At 28.0% G+C, this 23,452-nt stretch overlaps 1 protein-coding gene across 1 annotated transcript in view; it reads left to right on the top strand.

Moving 5' to 3' along the window:
• LOC107438063 (proteasome activator complex subunit 4) overlaps positions 1-23,452 on the top strand; it is a 77,101-nt gene that overhangs the window by 5,758 nt on the left and 47,891 nt on the right. Inside the window, exons 6-21 of the mRNA XM_043050390.3 lie at positions 2,939-3,002; positions 3,565-3,639; positions 5,144-5,263; positions 6,775-6,864; positions 7,372-7,430; positions 7,506-7,712; positions 10,181-10,367; positions 11,595-11,684; positions 12,305-12,369; positions 14,270-14,423; positions 16,472-16,570; positions 16,823-16,960; positions 18,504-18,725; positions 20,593-20,750; positions 22,021-22,113; positions 22,854-22,909. Coding sequence (XP_042906324.2) covers positions 2,939-3,002; positions 3,565-3,639; positions 5,144-5,263; positions 6,775-6,864; positions 7,372-7,430; positions 7,506-7,712; positions 10,181-10,367; positions 11,595-11,684; positions 12,305-12,369; positions 14,270-14,423; positions 16,472-16,570; positions 16,823-16,960; positions 18,504-18,725; positions 20,593-20,750; positions 22,021-22,113; positions 22,854-22,909 — 1,877 coding nt within the window. The remainder of the gene's footprint in view (positions 1-2,938; positions 3,003-3,564; positions 3,640-5,143; positions 5,264-6,774; positions 6,865-7,371; positions 7,431-7,505; positions 7,713-10,180; positions 10,368-11,594; positions 11,685-12,304; positions 12,370-14,269; positions 14,424-16,471; positions 16,571-16,822; positions 16,961-18,503; positions 18,726-20,592; positions 20,751-22,020; positions 22,114-22,853; positions 22,910-23,452) is intronic.

Here is a 23,452-nt window from a genome sequence, read left to right as displayed (position 1 = left end):
AGAACTCAATTATATTATTAGATTTAAATTAAGGGCAGTGAAGTCACAATTTTCATTTGCAAAAAGAACACTACTATTGTTTTTTAAAGGTTATATTGAAAGCAAATCTAACTCATTTTCCTGTCACCCAACCAATAAATTCTCTTTTCCTATGGTAAATTCAACTTGGAAATTATATTCTTTATTGGTACTACAGGTCAGGGTGGGCCTTAGCCTGTTGCACAATATTTCTCCAAACAGCTCTGTCCCTGACCTTAATCTTCCTGTTGGAGATCTCATCAATCAATCATTCATCAATCAATTATCAATTAAATCATTCAAGACATCATCCACCCATTTTTTCTTTGGTCGGCCTTTGGCCTATTGCTCATGGACTTCCGATGCAAGATCTTTATCACTCTGTTGCCTTGCCAGGTGATCTTTCAATGTGACAAAGCCATGAAATCCTCTGTGTTTTGATTAATTTTACAATGTTTTTATGTTTGATAAGAGCTTCTTGTTCATTAGTTCTTATTCTCCAATAATTATTAGTTAGCTGTATTGAGCCAGAAATATTTCTAAGTATTTTTCATTCAAAAATTAGTAGTAAATTATTTATATGTTTTTGTCAAAGTCCAAGTCTTGAAGCCATATGTTACCACAGGACGGCTGATTGTTATGTAAATTTTTTGTTTTATTGCTCTCGGGATCAATTTATTTTTAAACATATGCTGATATGAAAAATGACTTTGGTTCTCCTTTCTGGATTCTGTAATTAATTATTTCTGAAATTGTATTCAAAGTGTTTATAATTACGCTTAGATAAGAATTAGATGTGTGAAGCTTTCCATGATTTAAAATTTAAAGTTATGCTGCTTATAATATTTTTTTTTGTTGTAGATACAATTAAAGCATTTCTTTTCTACTCGGTATTACTATGTCATCAGCAAATGCACAATTTTTTTATTTTTTTACTAGTAACCAAGCCTCTGAGAACCAATTTTCTAATGACAAATTCAAATGCTAAATTAAAAAGTCGAGGTGATAATGCACCTCTCTGTCAAACCTTGATATCGAAAGATTTTAAAAAATTATTCTGGATCAGAATAGTGGCTTAAGATTCCTTTAAAGTAATTGGCATCTGAATCACAAGATTTCCATTCTCATTAGAATTTAACTGTATACTATATGACCTATGGATGGATCCTGTGGAACATTCCCATGATCTCTTTATAGGTATGCTCTTGGTGGATTTGAGCATTGATAACCCCCAAAACTATGCCACAATCTCCTCTGTTGCTTGAGTTTAGTTCTCTGAACTTCATCATAAAATTGCTCTTTTATGGATTCATCTGATTCTTTAATAGGAGCATAAATGTTAATGAGGGTTGTGTTGCAGAAACGTCCCCCTTCACTTTAAGTTTACATATTCTGCCACTAATTTTGACAAGGCCCAGGACAAATCTGAAGTCTTTTATTAACGATGAATCCAACTCCATTTAAGCCGTTTCTCTGGTCCACTGTAATCAAAATGAAATTCCTTTTTACTTATAACTCCATTATTCTTCAACCTGATTTCTTGCAGTGCAGCAATTTTTATTTTTTATTTCATTAGTTGTTCAGCCACTGCCATAATTTTCCCAGGTGATAACATTGATCTAACATTTCAAGTTCCAATCATGTAACTAAAATTATCATTAGCCTTATGATTCTAAGTTGTCGACATTGAGTTCATCCAGATTATCCTACAGCATGAGGTAGTTAGCCTCATGCTTAACCCCCGACCAGTCGCCTGATATAATCCCTAGGGGCAGGGTACCCGTCTATACCCCTGGACGCTGAATACCCATTTTAGTCGCCTCTTAAGACATGCATGAGCTACATTAAGACTATTCTTTTATACCCGTGAAAATTGTATTCCATAGTTTTTTTAAATCTTTATTTCAAATTATGTGCATTATAGGAAAATCCAAATAAAGAGGATGAGTATTATGCTGTGTATTAATAAAGCTTAACCAGTGTTTAAAAAAGGCACAAATCATGTCACACAAGTATACATGTGATTGTTTTGATACTATATGTTTCATTATGCACCAAAATGATCATATGTCTGTTTATGTAGCATTATGTGGGCTCTTTCCTCATTGGTTAAACTTTATTCTTGTTAGAAAAATCTCCCGAAAAATAAGTTCAATTCTTGTATATTATTGAGAAAGAAAAAAAAAGGTTTTATTATTTATGCATCTATAATTTTAAATTACTGCACTTTATATTCTATTCTACACTTTATATTCTAGATTATACGGATGATAGGAAAATACAAATGTAGAGGGGCTTAGTTTTGAGTTGCATGTGAATAAAGCTTAACCATTATTAAAAAAGTGCACAATAGTGTCTTACAAACAGTTACAGGATTGTTTTTAGTACTAGATGTTTGATTATAAGCACCAAAACGATCATGTATCTTTTTATGTGGCATTATTTGTATTCCTTTCATATTGGTTTAGCTCCATTCATTTTAGAAAAGTATTTCACACTCCTAAGAAATAAGTTCTATTCCTATATACCATTGAAAAAAAAGGTTAAATTATTTATACATCTGTAATTCTAGATTGTACAATTTGTATTCTAGATTGTATAGATTATAGGAAAATACAAAAATAAGGAGGTTTAGTTTGGAGCTATATGTGAAAAAAGCTTAACCAATGTTTTCAAAGAACACAAATAATGTCCCACAAGTAGAAACATGATTGTTTTGTTACTAGATATTTTATTATAAGCACCAATGGGATTGCATGCCTGTTTGTGTGGCATTATTTGTGCTATTTTCACATTGGTTTAGCTTTATTCATTATAGAAAAATATTGCACTGTCTCAATAAAATTAGTTCAATTCTGGTGTATTATTGAAAAAAAAATTTAAATATTAATTTGTCTGTAATTCTTTCATTCTCAACTAGATTGTGGTTTGATGAGCTTATGAAAACTTGGCAAAATTGGCATAATATTCCAGCTTGGGAAGATGTAAGTAAAGTTTTTCCCCCCCTTTCCTTTCAGTATTTTATGTAATAGTTTCAGATTTTTAAAAGACTTTGCTTTTAATTCTCTTATAAATTGAAGGAATAAGCTAAATACTAATAGTATAGGTTTTTTGTATGTTTCAAAGATGTAGGATGTACTTTAGTTGTAATCTGGAATTTTTTTTTAAATATAGTATTAAAAAATTCTACAATATTTAAAAATAAATGAAAAATACTATCTAGCTGTTTAAAAAACTGTCTTAGGGTTATAATTTATAATTAAACTCTCTGATACATTACAAAATCAAAATATAGAAAGTATATTTTACTTTACAGATATTTTAACTTCACATATTAAAAATAAATAAAGTAAAATTGGAAAAATTAACCTAATTTTCTCTTAGTGTTAATAGAGTGCCATTGTATACTTTGTGACAGGTTTCGTGTGCGTAGGTTAATAAAAACATTTTTACTATGAGATACAGACATTTACTGAGTATAGTGCTTTTTTTTATTTTTATGGAAAATTTCTAATGATTTTAACTATAATTTTTTTCCCATTTCAGTCTCTGTTACAGCTTCTTGCTCGATTAGCTGAAGATAATGTTGGATACATTGATTGGGAGCCTTATATACCAATGGTAGTTATTTTATATTTATCCAGCTTTAGATTCTATCTTAAATAGTTAAATGAGAGTTGCTTTAGTGAAAATTAAAATTTAACAATAGTTTTATAAGCACATAGCTTAATAAATGAAAGCTTTATACTAACAAAAAAAAGTGAGTTCTCTTAGTGCTATATAAAAATAAAGGATATCAGTATGCCAGTGCTTTTTCTGTATTTTAAATTTATTGTCTGAATTCTTTTATTTTTATTAATATGGATGATAATTTTTCTATTTTAATGAAAATTCTTTAAAAAATTGAAGAAAAAAAGTTTGTTGAATACTTTGAAAACTTTTTGTCTATTTTTACTCATTATGAAAAAATTATGAAAATAAGAAGTCTGAAAAGATGTATACCATTGTAAATGCTTAGAGTGTTTAGTATGTTTTCTTCTTTTCATTTTCTGATACTCTGGGTGCTTAAATAAACATTTGTTCTTGTAATAAAAAGCTTTAAATAATGTATTTTCAATCATACATATCAAGAAATTTATTAAATAAGTTTTAAATAGTAAGCTATATTAAGAGACAAGATGGGTAACATTCTTTCAAATAAATCAACATGTTTTGAGTTGATTTTTTTAAGATATATTTTTTCTTTTAATGAAATTTCACAGTGGATTTTATGTACTGTAAGGTAAAAAAAAAACTTGAAATAAAATTAATTGTTCCTGAGAAACCAAAAAAAATGGTTTTAATTTTTCTTAAAATTTCTATTCCAGACTTTTTATTTTTTAAATTTTACTGATCTGATTTTGTATCTCTTTTCAGTTTTGTTTTAAAAAGTACATTGTCTAAAAGAATGAAGAAAAATAATGTCATTACCATTCAAATATTTTCAATCATTATTAAAATAGTAATTAAAAATTAATATTTTTTGCATAAAATTATTTTGAGATAAAGGAATTTAATAAATAGATAAAATAATTTATTTTAATTTATATAGTTAGTTTTATATAATTAACTTTATATATATAACATAAAATACAGAATTAAGATCAAATTTTCAACTATTCTCTAAATTTAGATCGAACCTATGTCATCATATTTTCTAAATTGCGTCTAAGTCTCATATTTTAAAGGTCAAGAATCTAATTTGTCGAAACGAAGAAAAAGATGTTTTATTGTACATGAATTGTTATATTTTTCATCTTTAAATTAATAAAAAGAATAAATAGTTCAGAACTTTGTGAAAATAAGTTTCAAAGATGAACGAAAAATTAAATTGTTTCAAATTGCAAAATTGTTCTGAATGCATGAAAAAAAAATGTCAAGAGTGAAATCCAATTTTGTAACTTATCTCATAGGTGGCTTCAAGGTAATTAGCATATTTGAAGTGACCTTCAAAACATTTTAGATTTCATTTTTGTCAAAATATGATTCTTAAATCAAAAGGTATTTAAGATGATAGTATTTTTGGTTGTATAATACACTTAATGTTTATGGAAATAACAAAAACCATTTGACATTTTTTTTGTAGATTTTTACTAGACTGTTACGTAGTTTTAATCTCCCTGGTAGACCTGGTACATTACAAGTCTACAGAGCATCTGCAGCTTTTGACACTGCTTCCATTGCCACTATAATAGCATCTATGTTGGTGAGTTGTTGTTTTGTTGCATTTTAATCATAAACAGTTCTGTTTTTATTAAGCATTATCTCTCAGCTTCAGTCTATTCTTATCAATTTTATCAGCTACTATTGATTATCAAAACCTTAGATGTTGGAAAATTTCTCATACAAAATCCCCATGCTTTATTTACATATTAGTATATTTACAGTTCTGAGACAAAATCCCCATGTTTTATTTCCTGTAATTAGATGCTGTTGGTTATTGATGAAATGTGCCTTAAAATACTTAGTATTCAACTTATGAAGTCATTTAGGAAAAGTATGATTTGAAATATATACATATTTAAATTATTTGAGATAAGTTTCTACTAATATTTGTTAGTTTATGCATTTATCTGTTAGAATTAAGTAAAATATTTTTTCATATTTCGACTACTCAAATTATTTTAAAAAGCTTTGTTTTGTTATTTTATTTCATGTTCCTATCTACTTTTTTCCCTACACTTCGAGGTTAAAGCTTGAGTATAGGGCAAAATTATTCAATTTTGTTTCTTGTCAGTTGTAGTATTTTAAACAGTAACTGATTTTTAAAGAATGTGGACACTATTTAAAAAATTGAAAATTTTAAGCAATTAAAAAACTGTTGATGTTAATAATGTAAGGAATTTTGAAACATTTCTCAAAATATGGTAAATTTTAAGAAACAAGCATAAAATAAAATGAGTTTTACATTTCGTAAAAAAGATTATAAAAAGCACATAGGGTGCGTTTTCCACAAAAAGAACGGAAGATAATTTTTAGCCATTTATTATATTTAGCAACCATTCATTTTGCCTCACAAGCCTGAGTGTCACACAGAATGCAGTTCTGAATGAATTTTTTTTGAATAACTTCTCTGTTACTGTTGCAGGGTGTGTAGCATTTTTAAAAAGTGCTTAAAGGTGTTTATTTTTGATTTACATTTTTTAAAAGCCCTTAAAGGTGCTTTTTTCAGGCATTTATAAAAAAATGCTTAATTTTTTATCTTTTAAAAAGAGATTTTTTTCTTTGCCATATCGATTGTCGTTCTAAATTACAAAAAATGCATGATTTTTGCAATTTTTCTCTGCAATATTTATCAGAAACTAGTTATTTTTTTCATGATTATGTAAAGTTTTTGAAAATGTTTTGAATTTTATTGATTTTATGTTCATAAATTAAAAACTTAAAGGACAGAAAAAATAATTTTTATGACTGCACAGATCTTAATTATGATTTTTTTTTGGAAAGTGATTAAAAATATTTTTTGAAAAAGTACTTAAAGGTGCTTATTTTTTGTTGAAAAATCTGGCTACGCTCCCTGTGTTGGTTACTATAAAGAAAAGCAGTTAAAAAATTTTAAGGAAAATTTGTAACTTCTATTTCTTCCATATATTTTTTAAATTATCAATATCACCTTTTACTGTGGTCAAAATAGAGCTTAAATCTATAAAGAGAAAAATCTTTTTGTTTTAGTTTGTGGCTTTTTATTTGTTTTATAAAATATCATTCTTAATTTAGGGAATGGGCAACAGTTGTCAGCTTCACATCACCCGTCTCTTCAAAGCTTTGGAATCTTTCTATCACCCATCCAATCATGGAAGATGGCTGGTAATTATATTTTTGAAATTTTAAATGTCTACGAGTGCATTTCTTTAAACAGTGAACAAAATTAAAAAAACAGAAACCTTAATAACTTTTGATCAATTCATTGAATTATTGCTTACTAGTATTTTGTCTTAATGGTTCACCAGAATTACCTCAAACATATGCTAATTATATGCAAACATATGCACAGATAATAATTTGGGGGTACTTATCCATTTTTTTAAAAGAAAGTTAAGTAGCTGCAAATTTTTTTTTCTCATTAATATAAAATAAATATTATTCCAAATATTTATAAATGCATACTAAAAAAATTTCTTTTAAATCTCAGAATTTCTTAATTGTTTCATCCTGTGGTTTCTTTATTATATCAGAAAAAGGCATGCATGTAGAAAATTTTCTGAAACGTTGACAATAGTGATGACAGTAATGTTTTTAATATAGAGACACAAATATTGTATTTTCAAATATGATTTTATAATCTCTGAAGTTCTTTATTTTGTATCATAAAAGGTAAAAATGCAGAAGCTTCTGCAGAGACTTCCCCTTGCTGTGACTAAACGACTCCACCGGTAGGTTTATTTCTTTTATTCTATATGATTAATATAAAATTTATGAAAAGACTTATAAGAGTTTTTATTTAACAGAGAGCGTCATTCTAAACCTACTTGGAAGGCACCTGTTCCTGAACATGCTAAGCTCACCAATGATGATATCACAGAATTTGTAAAAAGCATTGTTCCTGCCGTTCTTTTGTCTATGTTTAGTAAACGAGGATGTATAGACTCTTCTTTAGCCATTCAAAATCTTGGTGCTCTGCGTCCTGAATTAGTTATTCCCCCTTTGTTAGAAAGGTATCCTCAATTACAATATTTATAATTTTTTTAAAAATAATTATTGATAGTTTAATGCTTAAATGTATCTTCTAGTGATTTTACAAGATTTTGGTGTTGAAGTATTAAAGTTATTTTAAGCAAAAATTATGCATATGTTGAAATATATATTCTTAATGTTCAGCTGATATATAGTTTAATATAAATTTATCGAAATGCACAGATTTTTTTTGGGAACAGAATCACATCTAGTAATTTATCAGTGTGTATTTAGCTTCTATTCAGTTATATTCATCTTAATGAAAGTTCTAGGTGCAATTGTATTACATTGTTGAACCAAGAAAAAACAAGTATGCTGAGCAAAATGTTGTGAATCATTATAGAGATGCCAACTGCTCCGGACACGCCAAAATAATTAAAAAACGGTAAATAACTACGAACTAAATTTTGCAAGTATTTGACTATTTTTCCTTGCTTTTTAAAAGGTATGGCATGACATAAGTACCATAAAGTGGTGAATTATATAAGCCAACAAATTGTTTAGAAATAGTAGTGGATAAAAATCTACTAAATTGAATTTATTAAAAACCAAGAACCACAATTATTAAACTACCACTTTAAAATATTTATTTGCTGTCCGGAGCAAGTTGGCATCTCTGTCATTATCGAGGAAGCCAAGAGTAAAAGCCTCAATACCCATTTAATTGCTTGAGAGAACAAAGTGGAGATAAAAGACATCTCTTCCTCCAAGTGTAAGAAACTTCTAGTTTCATCAGATGATCTGACTGGTTTCGGTGTTTTTTGTTGAATCTTTCCCAGTAGCGATTCAACAGATGGCATTAGCATTTCTGTTTATTTTTCTGCATTTAAATAGTAATTAGCAACCCCTAATGTGCATGCTTTTTTAATTAACTTCTGATAAGGATTCTAAAAATATGTATTAAGGAGGTCATAACAAAACACCTTATATTACAATTAACAGAAATTCTAATTACACTTTTTTCCAATTTTTATTCGATATGTTTGTATAAAGTACTTTCAATTTCATATAGAACCCTGATTAAGGGAAATCTCAAATTTAATAAGAAAATCTTTTGTAAATGGCATTAACTTTCAGCATTGCACCTTCTTTCAATGAATCTTAAAGTTTACCCTCTTTCGAAGAAGTGCTTTAAATCAAGTTTACAGGTAGTGAGGATATTTATAGTGCTTTTGCGATAGATGTGATCAGACAGAGTTCGTTCATAATTCTGTTGATACTTAAAAAATATCTGTATAAAACTTAGTTTTTGAGAGCATAACTTAGATTTGATATGAAAATTTTTTAAAACTTCCTCACAAATTATCTTGAAAAAAAATTATCTGAGTTTTGGTTAGAATTTGTGATATTTTTCTGTGCAGAGTTCCCCATTACACATCTAGACACGTATTTCATGAATAGAATTCAGTTTTACTCCTGAAAAATTAACGATAATTTCTCACTTCAAAAATCAGCTTTGACATCTTTGCTTTATTGGCCTTTTCCTATCCAATATAATATCCTAATCAAACAGAAAGAAAAGAAAGAGCATAAAAAAATAATGTTTTTTGAAGTGGAGGTTAAATGTTGTATCAATAATTTTAGAGTTTTTGCTTTGCACAATTAACATGTTAATTATAATATATATGTATTATATAAATAAAATGGCAGTAATTTATTAATATAACCTTAACTTTGAAGTGCACTCCTCAATTTTAAGTTTTACACCTCAAAAATACATAGAGGAGTGAAATTACTCTCTGAAAAATTTATTTTGTATAACACTGGTTCATCATCATCATAGTTGGCCACACAGCCCATTGTGAGCCAATGCCTTCCTCTGAAGCAAGATGATTACAATGATTACAAAGGTTCCCCATTACACATCTAGACACGTATTTCATGAATAGAATTCAGTTTTACTCCTGAAAAATTAACGATAATTTCTCACTTCAAAAATCAGCTTTGACATCTTTGCTTTATTGGCCTTTTCCTATCCAATATAATATCCTAATCAAACAGAAAGAAAAGAAAGAGCATAAAAAAATAATGTTTTTTGAAGTGGAGGTTAAATGTTGTATCAATAATTTTAGAGTTTTTGCTTTGCACAATTAACATGTTAATTATAATATATATGTATTATATAAATAAAATGGCAGTAATTTATTAATATAACCTTAACTTTGAAGTGCACTCCTCAATTTTAAGTTTTACACCTCAAAAATACATAGAGGAGTGAAATTACTCTCTGAAAAATTTATTTTGTATAACACTGGTTCATCATCATCATAGTTGGCCACACAGCCCATTGTGAGCCAATGCCTTCCTCTGAAGATTTCTCCATGACGACTTCCGATTTATCTTTGATCTCCAATTCTTTTCATTAATACTGGTTCAGTGTAACATATAATTCAAACTATTTGTTTTTCTCGTTTTTCGTTGTGTCCTAAAGTTTGCTGATCTTTTACAGATTGTATTCTTCATTGGAGACACTTACAGAACCACATCGATTAACTGCTGCTTTGCACTGCATTGTGCCTGTGTGCAGACCTTTAGTGCAGCCTAACAAATATTTTCCTGAAGGCCAGTCACATGTCATACCACTACTCACAGCATCTTTACCTGGAATTGATCCTAATGACATTCGAAAATGCATGGTAACTTGTATTTTTGGTTAACAGTAGCTCTTCTAATAGTTGAAGATTTTAACATGGTTTTAAGTCATATTTTAGTGAATTTAAGAATATTAGCTGTAGTACAGATGAAAAACAAGTTAACAAAGCCCATTTTTCTACCAAAAAGTGTCTTATTTAATAACTTATCAGAAAAAAAACTCAACTTTCTTATACATAAGACTAACGGTATTATGTTTTATACTTAAAATTTCATGTTTTTCTTTTAAATTTTTTTTACCTCATTCATACCTTCAAATAAGCTCTTCATTTGTAAAAATATCTCAGATATGCATTTTTATATGATACTTTTTTTAAAAAAAAAGTAGTTAAATATATTAGCTTTTTAACAGATTCTTTTGTATAAGCAATTTTGTATGCAGCATTTCCGCAACAGCCTTTGGTGAGCGAAAAAGGTCAAGTAGATTAAGACTCTACAATTTCAATGCCTACAGACAAGCTGGTTCCCATCATTCTGAAACTGAGTAGGCTTCTAGCCACCTCTCAGAATCCTCCACAATGACCTAGAAATGGTGCCATAACAATTAAAATTTAGCTTTCTCTTCGAGTGTTGTGGAAATTACTGTACTGTAATAAATTACTGAGTTTCAGATGTATAGTAAAAAAGTTACAGATCAAACTGAAAATACTCTTGCCCACCAAGAGGAAAGGACAAAGGAAAAAGAATAATCATAACTTTAACTACTGGAAACGCTGCTGAAAATTAAATTTCTGTATTTCAGTGCCTATAAAATAGCAATTTTGAACTATGTAAAATAATTATAATATTCCTTTCATTAAAATGTTTTGTAGAAGATCTATGAGATAAAAAGTAATAACCAATATTTTTTTAGCTAGATATATTCTATGTAAAATCTGTTTCAAATTGGAAGACCAATTGTTTAGGATATGTTATTTAGCAATTGCTGAACATTACTTATTAGAATGATATCCTTTGTTGGACATAATTCTTTATTATAGAGAAGTAAAAAATTTTAAAATTTGTGGTTTATCGCTTTTTACCACCCAAGGTCTTAACACGTAAGAGTATTTTTTTTCTTGAAAACTTGATACTTTTATAAATTTTTAAAAAAAGTCTTTTAATGGATTTTTTTCTGAATTTTAGTAAATAACGTTAATTTAGATTTACATATAGTTTTAATTATTTTTTAAGTTCAAGAGTATAATTTTTTTTTCCTTAATATTTTTTAGGTGACCTTCCAGTTCATTTCAACTCTTGTTACAGTAGTTTTAATGATTGATTGTTCTAGTGCTGTAGAAATACATCCAGATCTACCACAAGTAAGTTTATTCATTGTGTGAAGAAATACATAACAGAATTCATACATTACAGAATTCATACAAATTAATTATATAATAATAAAAAATTATTGGTAAATATTTTATTAAACAAATAATAATTTATAATCTATGTATTGTAGTTTTTGCCTTTAAGAACTCATATTTAATATCAATTAAAAGTCTAGAAATATGTAAAAGATATACTAAAATGTGTCTTTTAAATGTTTAGGCTGTGTAAAGTAAATTATATTTTTAATAGCTTCTATTTATGTATCGGTTCAAATGATAACTTTTATTTTTTCCAATTATTTAATCTCGTTTAATTTTTTTTCTGATGGGTCATAGCCATTGTGAATGAAATAATTAATATAAATAATTAGAACACAATTATTGTTTTTAAAGTAGTTGATACTTTTTTTTAGATCTTGAATTGTTTCTTATTTAATTTTAAATTTTGCTGTGAATGAGAAAAAATTAAAAGGATAAAATGCCAACTGTCTGGTCCTTAAATTAAAAATGAAAATTAATTCATTTAAACCTCTCTTATAGTTTACCTCATCATAAATATTGTGCTATTTTGATTTCAGTTATTATTTAATATATATTGTAATGTATTTCAGAATATCCAAGATGTTTGTTTATCTACTGCAATATTTGAAGATTTTGTTCTTCAATTTATGGATAGGTATGAGCCTTAGTTTAAAATTTTTTTAAAAAATCAATAAATTGTTTTAAAATTTAATATTTTTTTTCTCTAAGTCAGGCTACTGAGTAGTATCTCAGTGTTTTCATTACAGAAAAAAAAATGGGAGAGAATTTCTCACCCTTTCTCAAAAACAGGGTGAGATTTCAAAAAGTTAAGTGAGATTTCTAAAAATTAAAAAAACCCGAATAGACTTTTAAAAAAAATATTTCTTTAATTATAATAAATTTTTAACATCTTCTGATTTCTAAACCATTGAACATTGAATATTTTTGCTGCATTATCATATGGAAAATGTTCTGTATCTACTTTTTCATTAGCTATTCTCATTAGGTTTGCTCAAATGCTTACCAATCGATCTGTTACGATATTTTGTTTTAATTCGGCTTGGGGGGTTAAATAACCTTGCAATAGATGCTGAACTATTCGGAATCACTAATTAAATTTGTAGCATTGTGCACACACTTTCCTATCCTCTACATCTGCCAGCATAGGTTCTTCACTTATTTCTGTTATGGAATAGTGAAATTCATTGAAGTTATTTCCATGTTCATACTCTTTGTCAGGTCTTCCAGATTAGTTTTCACAGACTTAAACTTTTACAAATTGCTCTAAATTGTCGATGAGGGAGTTTGGTAATTCATTAACAGCGAAAACTAGAGATAACTTTAAACAACTTATTATAAAGAACTCACTTTTTTTCTCAACACTTGTCATAGCTGTTTTCATGTCTTATTCAAAATGGCGGAAGACTAAATTTTTTCCAAAATTCGAGAGATTCGTGCATTTTAAAATTGATAAATTCAGTGTGCGAACTTCTCGCGTTAATCATTTTTTAATGCGAGAAAAGAAAAAAATATGCGAGATTCTCGCGTTCTCGCGCTGTAGTGAAAACACTGTATTTTTATGATTTAAGTTAGTCATTCTTAATCCTCATCTAGCTCATTAGTTTTATTTTTCTACTAAATATTAAATGAATTTATTAGCTGACTCCATATTTCTTTCTTTAAAAAAAAAGCTAAGAAGAATGTTTTCTCAGATTTTTTACTTAATAAATATGAAATTGGCAACTCATTTGAAGAAGTAGAGGAACTGTAATACCCCATTTACAGCATGTTTTAATTCTTTCTAATTTAATTAACATGGAATGGAAGTATTTGCAACTGTTAAAATGCTTGTAAAAAAATCTTGAGCAGAATGGTTTTCTATGTTTTTTATTGGATATATTTACCTGGAAAGATTCCCATTTGATACACTTCTATTTTTATGTGGTCTTTCATTCTACTTTTCTATTTTACCTGAGATAAAAATATTAGTGACCTACTAAAAGTATTATAAAAAATGACATGAACATTTGTCTATTGAATTTTTTACTGAAAAAATATTAAAATTGGCAACGTTTACTAGGAAATACTGGTAGGGCTTGTGGCATGCGCTGAACAATACATAACTGTAAGGTCATAATTTAAGTGAAATTCAAACTAGCAGACTACTAATTAAATATTATTTTTTGCTTGGTTTAGATTTATTAATTTAAAAATTATAATTTAAGCAAAATCAGATATAGTAAATAACAATGACTTCACCTTAACCCTTAGAACATTAAACCTAGCTTTTTTTGAACTTTCAAATGCAAGTTCTCCGGTGTTAAAAAAAAAAACCAGTCCCCTAATCTTATTCAAAGGGAAAATATTTCATAGTAGGGATTTTGCAGTTCAGTTTTTCCCTGAACTCAAAATTTGTAGGGCTGACGATGGTATAACTGTGTTTTGGTTTTAGTCTCAAACTTAATAATTTTATTTACTTTGTTCAGTATTTAAGAGTTATTTAGATTCTAATGCAGTTTTTATTTATTTATGAAGTACAATTCCTTTTTCTTTAGATGCTTTGCATTGGTTGAAAACAGCTGTTTTGATAATCATAACTGTCTGGACCGTGATTCTGAGCGTAAAAACCCAGAAGAACAGTTTATGGAAATAGGACTCTATAGTACATTTGGACTTATTCTAATGCAGTGTTCTCCTGCTATATATGAGGTATAATTTGTTATAGAATGTTACTTACCATTTAAATTTGATATTAAAAAAAAGTTACTGGTTTGGGACACTTTTTGAGAGTTAAAAATTGTAAAACTCATACCTACAATTGACTGATCAAGTTTTTAAAAAAACATTTTGAAAAAAGTAGCAATATTCGGCTTTAATTTTCTGCCTTAGTATTCTTTCTGTGATAGTGGATAAAAATTGTTCTTTTGTACACAGTTGTCTAAATTGTTTTGACTTTTAAAGATAAAATTATTTTAAACTTTTTTCCTTAATAATTTTCACTGTTCCTTTACCCCTTTGGAGGGTGCAAAAATTTTGATCCAGTCAAGAAAGACTGTTAGAAATGTGGTAATTGCATGCTCTTACAAAATAAAGTGATTTGCTTTACCATACATTTTTCGAAATGAAAAGTAATTGTAAGTAAAAGTAACTACAGTGAAACCCAGATTTGACGTTGCTCATTTGGTATGTTATCTTGGTTAAAAATTGTATTGTTTAAGAAACATGAACTACAGTGAAACCAAACCCGGGTTTGAGGTCCGTTATCTTGCTTCCTTATGTTATTTTCCAGATTATATGCCACCCCTTTTCAGAAAATCTTGTTCTATCTATTTTTCTAATAACAAATCAAAACCATTTGGAATCTACAAGGCTATTGTGAACTTTTTGTGAGATTTTTTTTTTAAAAGAGAGATTAACAAATCTCTCTTTTTAAAAAAAATTGTTTTAAGCCATTCTTAGTTCCTCTTTTATCTTATAAACCTTTTGTCCATGAGAGGGACTTTTTTATCTGAGTTAAAATCAGAAGGGTGGAGGATAACCGCAAGTGAAGGGAATATGAGAGTTTAAAATTAAAAAATATGTTTTGCTAGCAAACTTCAACCTTGGAATCTTAAAATAATCCGATCATTTAGAAACTGGTTAGAAAATGGCATATTTTTTCTTGATTGTGGGAACTTACAAGGTGCTTCGAATACAAAAATAATTGTTCTAGAAACTTTGAATTTCATTTCTGTAGCATTGGACTGTGTCAACAACAATCCAATGGGTTTTATTCCCATTCGATTTTTGTAAGGGTTTTTTAGAGCAGGGTTTTTTAAAACCCTTAATTTCCAATAGATTTTATAAAGAAAACTTCTCAGTATACAATGGTTACAGAAGAAAAAGATTGGGTGGTTGAAGATCTTACTTCAATTTCAGATATATTGACTGTAACATGCATCTCTTCACTTTTCAAATACCTTCAATATCTGTTTTAATTACTGATTCCAATGATGGTTTTGAAAATGAAGTGGAAATAACTAAGGTTGTATTCATGGATTATTAAACAACTCAAAGCATAAATACTCTGAACCAATGCTTATTTGCAAATGAAAACCAAAAAGCAAATTTGTAAAAAAACTATTAATATTGAAAGGGCTATTTTTGAAATTGCATCTGATAACAAAAACTAATAATTTGTCTGTTAATTGTAAATGATTGAAAAATGTACTTATATTTTTTTACCCCAATTTTATATTTTTCTACTTTGTTCCTTTCTCACTGCTTGTCTCACTTAAAACAGGATTCTACTGCATTGCAATTTTAGTTGTTAATATTATTGACAAAACTAAATGAGGCAGTTTTATCCCTGAATGTGATAAGCACTTAAATAATTGCAAAACAAGCAACTACATTTGCCTCTCAAAATAAAGTAGGCTAATATCATTAACACATCATGTTTAATCTAAATAACTTAGCTTACACTTCAGAGACCAAATATTTTCTTAAACCCATTTTAGGTCATATAATTACGCATTCGTATTGTTGCTTTTAATACCAAATCAACTATATTACTACCTATAGTGAATTATTTAGCGAAATAACATTTCTTTATTAAATCATTGTTTTTCATTTTATAAATATTTTTGGTTTGCTATTGACATGTATTTGTGCTTACGAGTTTTAAAAATTCTTTTATAGGTTGGTTTGGTATTTCATGCAGATGACTTAAAAAGTGCTTTTGATACTCTTAAAATATTTTTTATTTACTTTTATAGGTAGCCTTAAGTAAACTTCAAACATTTGTCACCTCTCATATTCTTGAAATAAACGTTTCTGGGAAATATGCTGCCAATATGTGTCGTGTTGCATGCAGGGTAAGATTTTTATTATTATTATTATTTTTTATTTATTTTTTTAACAAAAATTGCACTGTACAATAATTTTTTTAAAATTGTACAAACTCATGAATCGAAAATTTGAATTTATAAACATATTGAAATTCAATATATCAACTGTAAATATTTCAAAATGCAATCAAATTGCTTTGCAGTTTCTCAGTATTATTGTTTACGATTTAGGGTAATTTAATATGACTGTCTTACGTATTTGTTTATCTCTATTTTTAGATAAATCCTGAATTGGGGTTGAAATTATTTTTGCCTCATTTCTCTAAACTAGTCTTAGCTTTAACTGAAGCTGATGACATTATAAATGAAGAAAAGTTGGATGACGAACTTCTTTTTAGTTTGTTAATATTGTCTGAGGTATGATTTACATTCCTTTATTTGTCTTATAAAGAGAACTATAACGTTAACTTGTTGCATGCATTTGTAACAGTATCTGCTTTGCTTATTTCTCTGTTAAAAATATGTGTTTTATCTTCTATAACTGGCTTTTAATTAGTGTAGTTTTTTGACATAAAAAACTGGTTGAAACTGTTAAATACTGACAAAAACCTGTGGTGAAGGCTGAGTCTGAAAAACAGAAATGCTTGTTAAGTAGTTTAGTTGCATGTTTTTCTTAAAAACGTTTTTTAAAAAAAATAATATAATAATAGTACAATATATTTATCGAAATTAGTAAAATTAAGCTAAAATCATTGATTTTTATTCAATGATCATTGTTTCTCTTCTTTAAAGGTTTCTCTATAAAATTTCAGTTATGGCTTTTTGATGTTTCATATTTTTGTTGTTTTAATACAAAACTTTGTTACTTTTTTGTAATGTTACTGTGGAATTGTAATAATTAAAAAATATTAATTTATTATTTAAATATTTATATTAATTTAATATATTAATTTATTGCATCTTTTTTGTTGCCCTTTTGGGACTGTTCCTTAAATGATATCAGATTTAAAGGGGGTTCATTGGAATTGTGACAAGTGAGAATGGGGAGGAAGAAATAAGAAATGTGATGTTTCCTATTTTGACTAAAATAAGAATATTCATTAAGACTGACATAAGAAAATTGTTATATTATTTTTTTAAATAATTTTTTCCCCTTTTTCATCACAATAAATACTTATCTAATCATTTTAGTTTCATTAATAACATAAAAATATAGTTTAAATGTAAAATTTGAAATAGATCTATAATATGTTTTTTGTTTCTGAACTGCTGGCATATGATTATATAGTGTGCCTTGTGACAAGTATTGACAGGTATGGTGAAGTGTAACACTTTGTGACAAAAGAGGGAAGAAAGGTCAAAAATATTTTTAATAAAAAGAGAAAAAAAAAAGAAGAAAAATATGCGACACGTTTTATGGGCAGCCTCCTAATCCTGGGATGAAAAATTTGAAAATTTGCTATTAAGACATTGAAAACCTGGTCAACAGATGTAAAGTCAAACGATAGGCTTACTTCAATTCTTGTTACTTAAATATAAGTGGCATATAAAATAAAAATGTCAAGACATAAAAACAGCCTTATGATTTAATTTTTAATATTGTAAAAGTAAGTGGGGCAGTTTTTATTTTGCGGGATTCTCAAGAGAGTTTTAACAAACACAATATTTAAAGATATTACTGTTTATTTTCAGTTATTTTTTTGTAGTTTTTGTAAACTTCATGAAATTTTAATAATACACTTTTCATTTGATTGATTGACTTTTTTTTTCTTCTTCGCTTTGTGATTGATATATCTTTCATGACATATTTCTGACCTAGTGAATCTTTAGTTGAGTGTCTCCTGTCATCTTTAGTTTTAGATTATAGTTATTGTTTTCAGATTTCTAATTTTCATATTGATACATTAGTCACATATTATATAATAATATACTAATTGTTTATTGAATTTTTGCTCTTTAGATTGTTCGAAGTGATGGTAAGCATGTTCATCAGTATCATAGCAACATTGTGAAAGTCCTAGAAAGAACTTTAAATTTGAAGTGCAAAGAAGGTTATAGTTTAGCATGTTCTTTACTCTCTCACACTTTAAAATCATATTTAACCATCTATCCTCTGAATACATGCAGTGTGTCCAACCCTTGGTCTCGTTATGGTCCAGAAGAAATACATCGTTATTTGGAGGTAGATAAATAATTTAAAATTGATATAGAGCAGCTTTCAGGAGAATTTCTCCAGACACCTGTCTCGCGTCCTGACGGGTACTATTGTTACGAGAAAAGGCTACTTCGAATAGAGGTGTGGGGTGAATAGTTTTGTCTTAATCTTAGCATATGTCATCGTGAGTAAACCAATCGACACCTTCTTTCAACCATTAGAAATGTGCTCTTTGCTTGTTACCAAAGCAGCAGACAGCCCCAGACTTTTAGTCTGGAGGAGTTCTCCTCAAAGCCTGTATTTGTATTTTCTTTTTTCTGTACCAATGAAAAACATTTTCTTTTAGATTGTTTCTTCTATCATGTGTAACATTTCTGTTTGCTTAGGAGATATAAAAACTAAACTCAGTGGCACGACAGCCCATAGAGGGCCAAGGCCTACTGTGCCCATTTCAGTTTTCTTGACCTTGGGCTCTGGGATGCAGAAGCATATGTTCCAGTTAGGTGGTCAGCCGAACGCAAAACCCCCAGTGTTTAGCTCCCAAGCATGCTTGGTACTCATTTATCAACCCACTGAAGGGATGAAAGGCTGAGTCAACCCTGCCCGGCCCGAGGATCGAACCCAGGACCTGTGGCACAGGAGCGCGATCCACCACCACTCAGCCACCGGGCGTCTTAGGAGATATACCAAAAGTTAAATAATAGAAAATTAATAATTTTTTAAAATGAATATGAAGTTTTTTAATAATATAATTAATATAAATTCTAAAAATATCAAGGTTTGCTAATACCCACTGGTATATTATTAAATCAGCAGACCACCTGTATGTCAGGGTTCAGTTTTTATGAAAGTTTGTGTATTAGATTTGTTTTGCGTTTGAATACATTTAAACAGCTGTATGTGTAGTGTGTGGGTATTGCATCATAAAACTATCACTGTTTAGGTATTTTATTTTTTCAGACCTTGTTTTAAATTTATTTTTCTTTTGAAATAAAGTTTAATTATTAAAATCATTTTATAATTATCGACATTAAAGAAATTTTATTAAAAATATTTGTTATTAAAAATATATGTGTGAAAGTATTGAACTGTGTGGAGTAATATTCAAAAGTCCTTTTTGAGTAGAAAATGTTTGTTAAGGGAAAATGTCAAAGCATTATATATATTATAATTTATAATCTCTTTATTTTGATAAGAAATTTTAAATGGTAAGTTTGCTATGTTGCTATAATATCAATAATTACTATTTTTATCTTGATAAGGAAGATAATTATTTTGCCATATCTAAAACAAATTTTATCTATCTTATGTATTTTTACATCTTTAATTTTTTTAATGTTCTCTTAATGTTTTTATGGAAATGTTATTGAATTCAATTAAAAGAGCGGCATATGAATAAAGCTTAACAGTATGAAAAAAGCACAAATAATGCCACAAAACAGACGTACTATAGTGTTGGTTTCATTCTTCAATGTTGGTTTCAAATACATTCACTTAACCCCTTTTGATGCGCCTGGTTCGTAGGATTTCGTTGTAAAACACTAGGTTTTATCGTTCATTTTTTCAGTTTTTGCTGTGGATTTCACTGTTATGATCTTTTTTATTTATCCACAACAACTCGCTAAGTGTGAAAAAAGAAGTAAATGCTATTTTTTTCAATGTATAGATATTTTATGTATACATAAAAGTGACAGTTGCTATTTATCTTCTATGTACAAAAAGATTTTTAAAAAAATTAAAAAAACTGCATTGAGAAAAAAAATTTTGATAATTTCTTCTTCCTGCAATCACATGTTAGGTATTAGGAATAAAATCCTACTAATTTATCAAAAATTTATAAATTTTGGTTTGCTTTTCAGATTGTAAAGTTAATGTCGTTTCTTTCTTCTGTTAGGATTGGGGTATTGCTGGAAACATTCACAAGTTAGAGATGGTACGTCATACACCTTCTGATGAAGAACTTGAAGCTGCCAGATCTCTATTGGAACAATTTATGTTAAAAGAATTAAAAAAATTGCAAAAATGGGCAAATAAAGAAATTGATTTATCAAGGTATATCTGACATTATTTAGCAACTAAACTCCTTAAATATATAACTTTACCAACATGTAACCCAAGCATTTTATTTAATCGAATACAAATTTAAAAAATTTTACTGATGAGTATTATGAGGTGTGCATGTAAGAATAATAGTAAAAACATTCAGCTGCACTAACATAGATTTCAGTTGCAGAATTCAAAATTTTCAAATTGCAATACCTACTTTTGGTTATCGAGACATAATCCTCGCAAAAAGAAATTTAAAATGATCTGGAACAGTATTTTTTCGCAAATAGGGATGATATTAGACGTAGATGAAGAGAGCAAAATGCAACATACGAATCTCTACTTTTAGATTCCTCTATGTTGTCATCAAACTGTGCTGAGTACAACTAAATGAAGGCACATTGATAATATTTGGAAAACTTTTTTTTTAATTTTGGTCTAATGCTGTTATTTTTCAAGTTTCTAACTACATTTTAATTTTCCATCAGTAAAACAACATTTGATTGAAATAATGCTAGTTTTGACATTTGAAATTTTCAAAATTCTGTACTGTATAGCTCAATAATCCTCTAAAATTCTATTATTAAGTGTATAGTTTGTAATACATATTAAAAAATCCTTATTCTAATCTTTTGGAGTCTCTTGTAGGTCAAGAGGGTCATATGCTGGAAGTGTGATTGTATTATTGTCTTTGTAAATAGGTGTTTCAAGGTTACTCGATACTGTGGAATCCACAAATCTCTCTTTAATTTTCTAATTATAACATTTCCTTGTATTATAATTATAGTAATACAGTAGGGAACCGATTATCCAGATAACTGATTTTTCCGGTTTTCTGAATCGCTACAAAAAGCCGTTTTTTTATTGTTAAACCCAACTAAAAAAAATAAATATTTGGAAATAATCTTAAAAAGAAGGAAAAAAATGATGAAGTAATACACTAATGATTATTTCCAAAATGATGGTAAGGTAAACATCTTTCGAAAAAGAAAGAAAAATCCTAAAATCTTATGAGGAAAAATTTTTTTTTTTGAAAAATGGCGGGAAAATTTATTAAATTTCGTTCCGGTTTTTTGGTTTTCTGATTTCCGGATAACTGGTTCTCTACTGTATACAGTTATGAGTTAAAAATACTCCTTAACTGTTGTGTAAATAAAAATAGTGTTTTAGCCTGTCACACCTACCAAGTTGGCAAAGGTCGAAAATATGAGCTTGATACGCTAATTTTAATTACAAGGAGTGTAATAAGTTGTTGATTATACTAATTTCTGTGTAGGGATGAAGCTCATTGTTCGCTGACTATTGTATTGAAGAGTCTAATTGGATCAGCGAGTTGTCTTCCATTGTGGGATGAACCTCAATTAGATCTGTAAGTATAAAGCAAATTGAATTTTTTAAAAGTTTTTTTTATTAAAACCCAATAGCTATAGTTTTTTTTTTCGATATTTTTTAAAACAATAATACAATAATATTGGTTTTATTAAGTTAAAAGTTAAAAAGATTTTTTTTGAATGTTTGAACTATTTAAATTGAAATATATTTTGTTCAATGGATTTAAATCTAAATGATTTGAACCAACTTTATTGAATCGCTGATTGGAATAAACTTATCCAAATCAGCAAGTTTATGTTTGGTCAAATTAATTATTTGATGCAACATTAATAAATATTTTTTTAAAATCTAATTTCGTTTTATTTTTGGAATCTTTTTTCGTTTTACTTAATTTGTAGTCTTGGTTGGAATCACTAATTCAATGTTCATCTGTATTGAGATTTCTTATTTTATTACTGTTCATATATTTTATAAATTCTGTTATGCATAAATTTTTTAGTGTAAATAATCTTCCTTTTGCCAGGCATTTAGTGGACTGAAAACAAAATATAAAGTAATTAAATTTGGAAAAAATAGTGAACTTTCCAGCCAACTACAGATGTTACATAAACACTAAATAAATTCATAAAGTTAATTGATATTAAAGTTTAAAACACTTGAAACAGATTTGTACGAAAAAAATTATTTATTCTTAAAAAGTCACTATATTTTGAGTTAAATGTTTAAAGTTTGTTGGGAAAAAAACATTAACTGGAATACTTTTACATTTTCTTTTAGACGAGAAACAACACTACCGCCAGTACAACCATTTGCTCTTAATTGTGGATTCAGAGGTAAAAATCACTGCAGTATTTTCATTCTTGTAAAATTTAAGTTCAATTCAATGCTTAAAGCCCATAAATGTACCCAGCATTGCTTAAAATAATATAAAAGACTTGTTAATATTTTATTTGTCCAGTTTTGAAAGTTGTTTTTGTATCTTTCAATTTTTTGTTTAACATTTGACAAATTATTAGTTTTGTTTTAGCTGTCACGCTAAATAACAATTTTTAGTAAATGTTTTTTTTTTTTCTGAAATTTTAGATGGAAGATCAAATCGCTTTGATAATCTTATTTTTTAGAATAAGATTATCAAAAATATATCAATGTTTAAAAAATTTCATGCAGCATGCTTATTTAGTTTGTTGTTTAGTTCATTTAATTTTTTTGCTCTGACAGAATTTGCTTATATACTTGGGGTCGAATCCAACCTTACAGCCTCGTGGCAGAATCACGGCGACATTGTCGCTGAACGTTATAGAGTTCTTGCAGAAAGAATTTCCCTTTAGAAAGTAAAAAAATGTGGTTTTCTTCCTGGCAAAAATTTTCAAATTATT

Source organism: Parasteatoda tepidariorum, chromosome 5 (assembly GCF_982258835.1).
Source record: "Parasteatoda tepidariorum strain Cologne lab strain chromosome 5, Ptep-v5.0, whole genome shotgun sequence".
NCBI lineage: Eukaryota > Metazoa > Arthropoda > Arachnida > Araneae > Theridiidae > Parasteatoda > Parasteatoda tepidariorum.
Note: the sequence above shows the minus strand (reverse complement) of the source record. Positions and strands in the feature narration are given on the sequence as shown.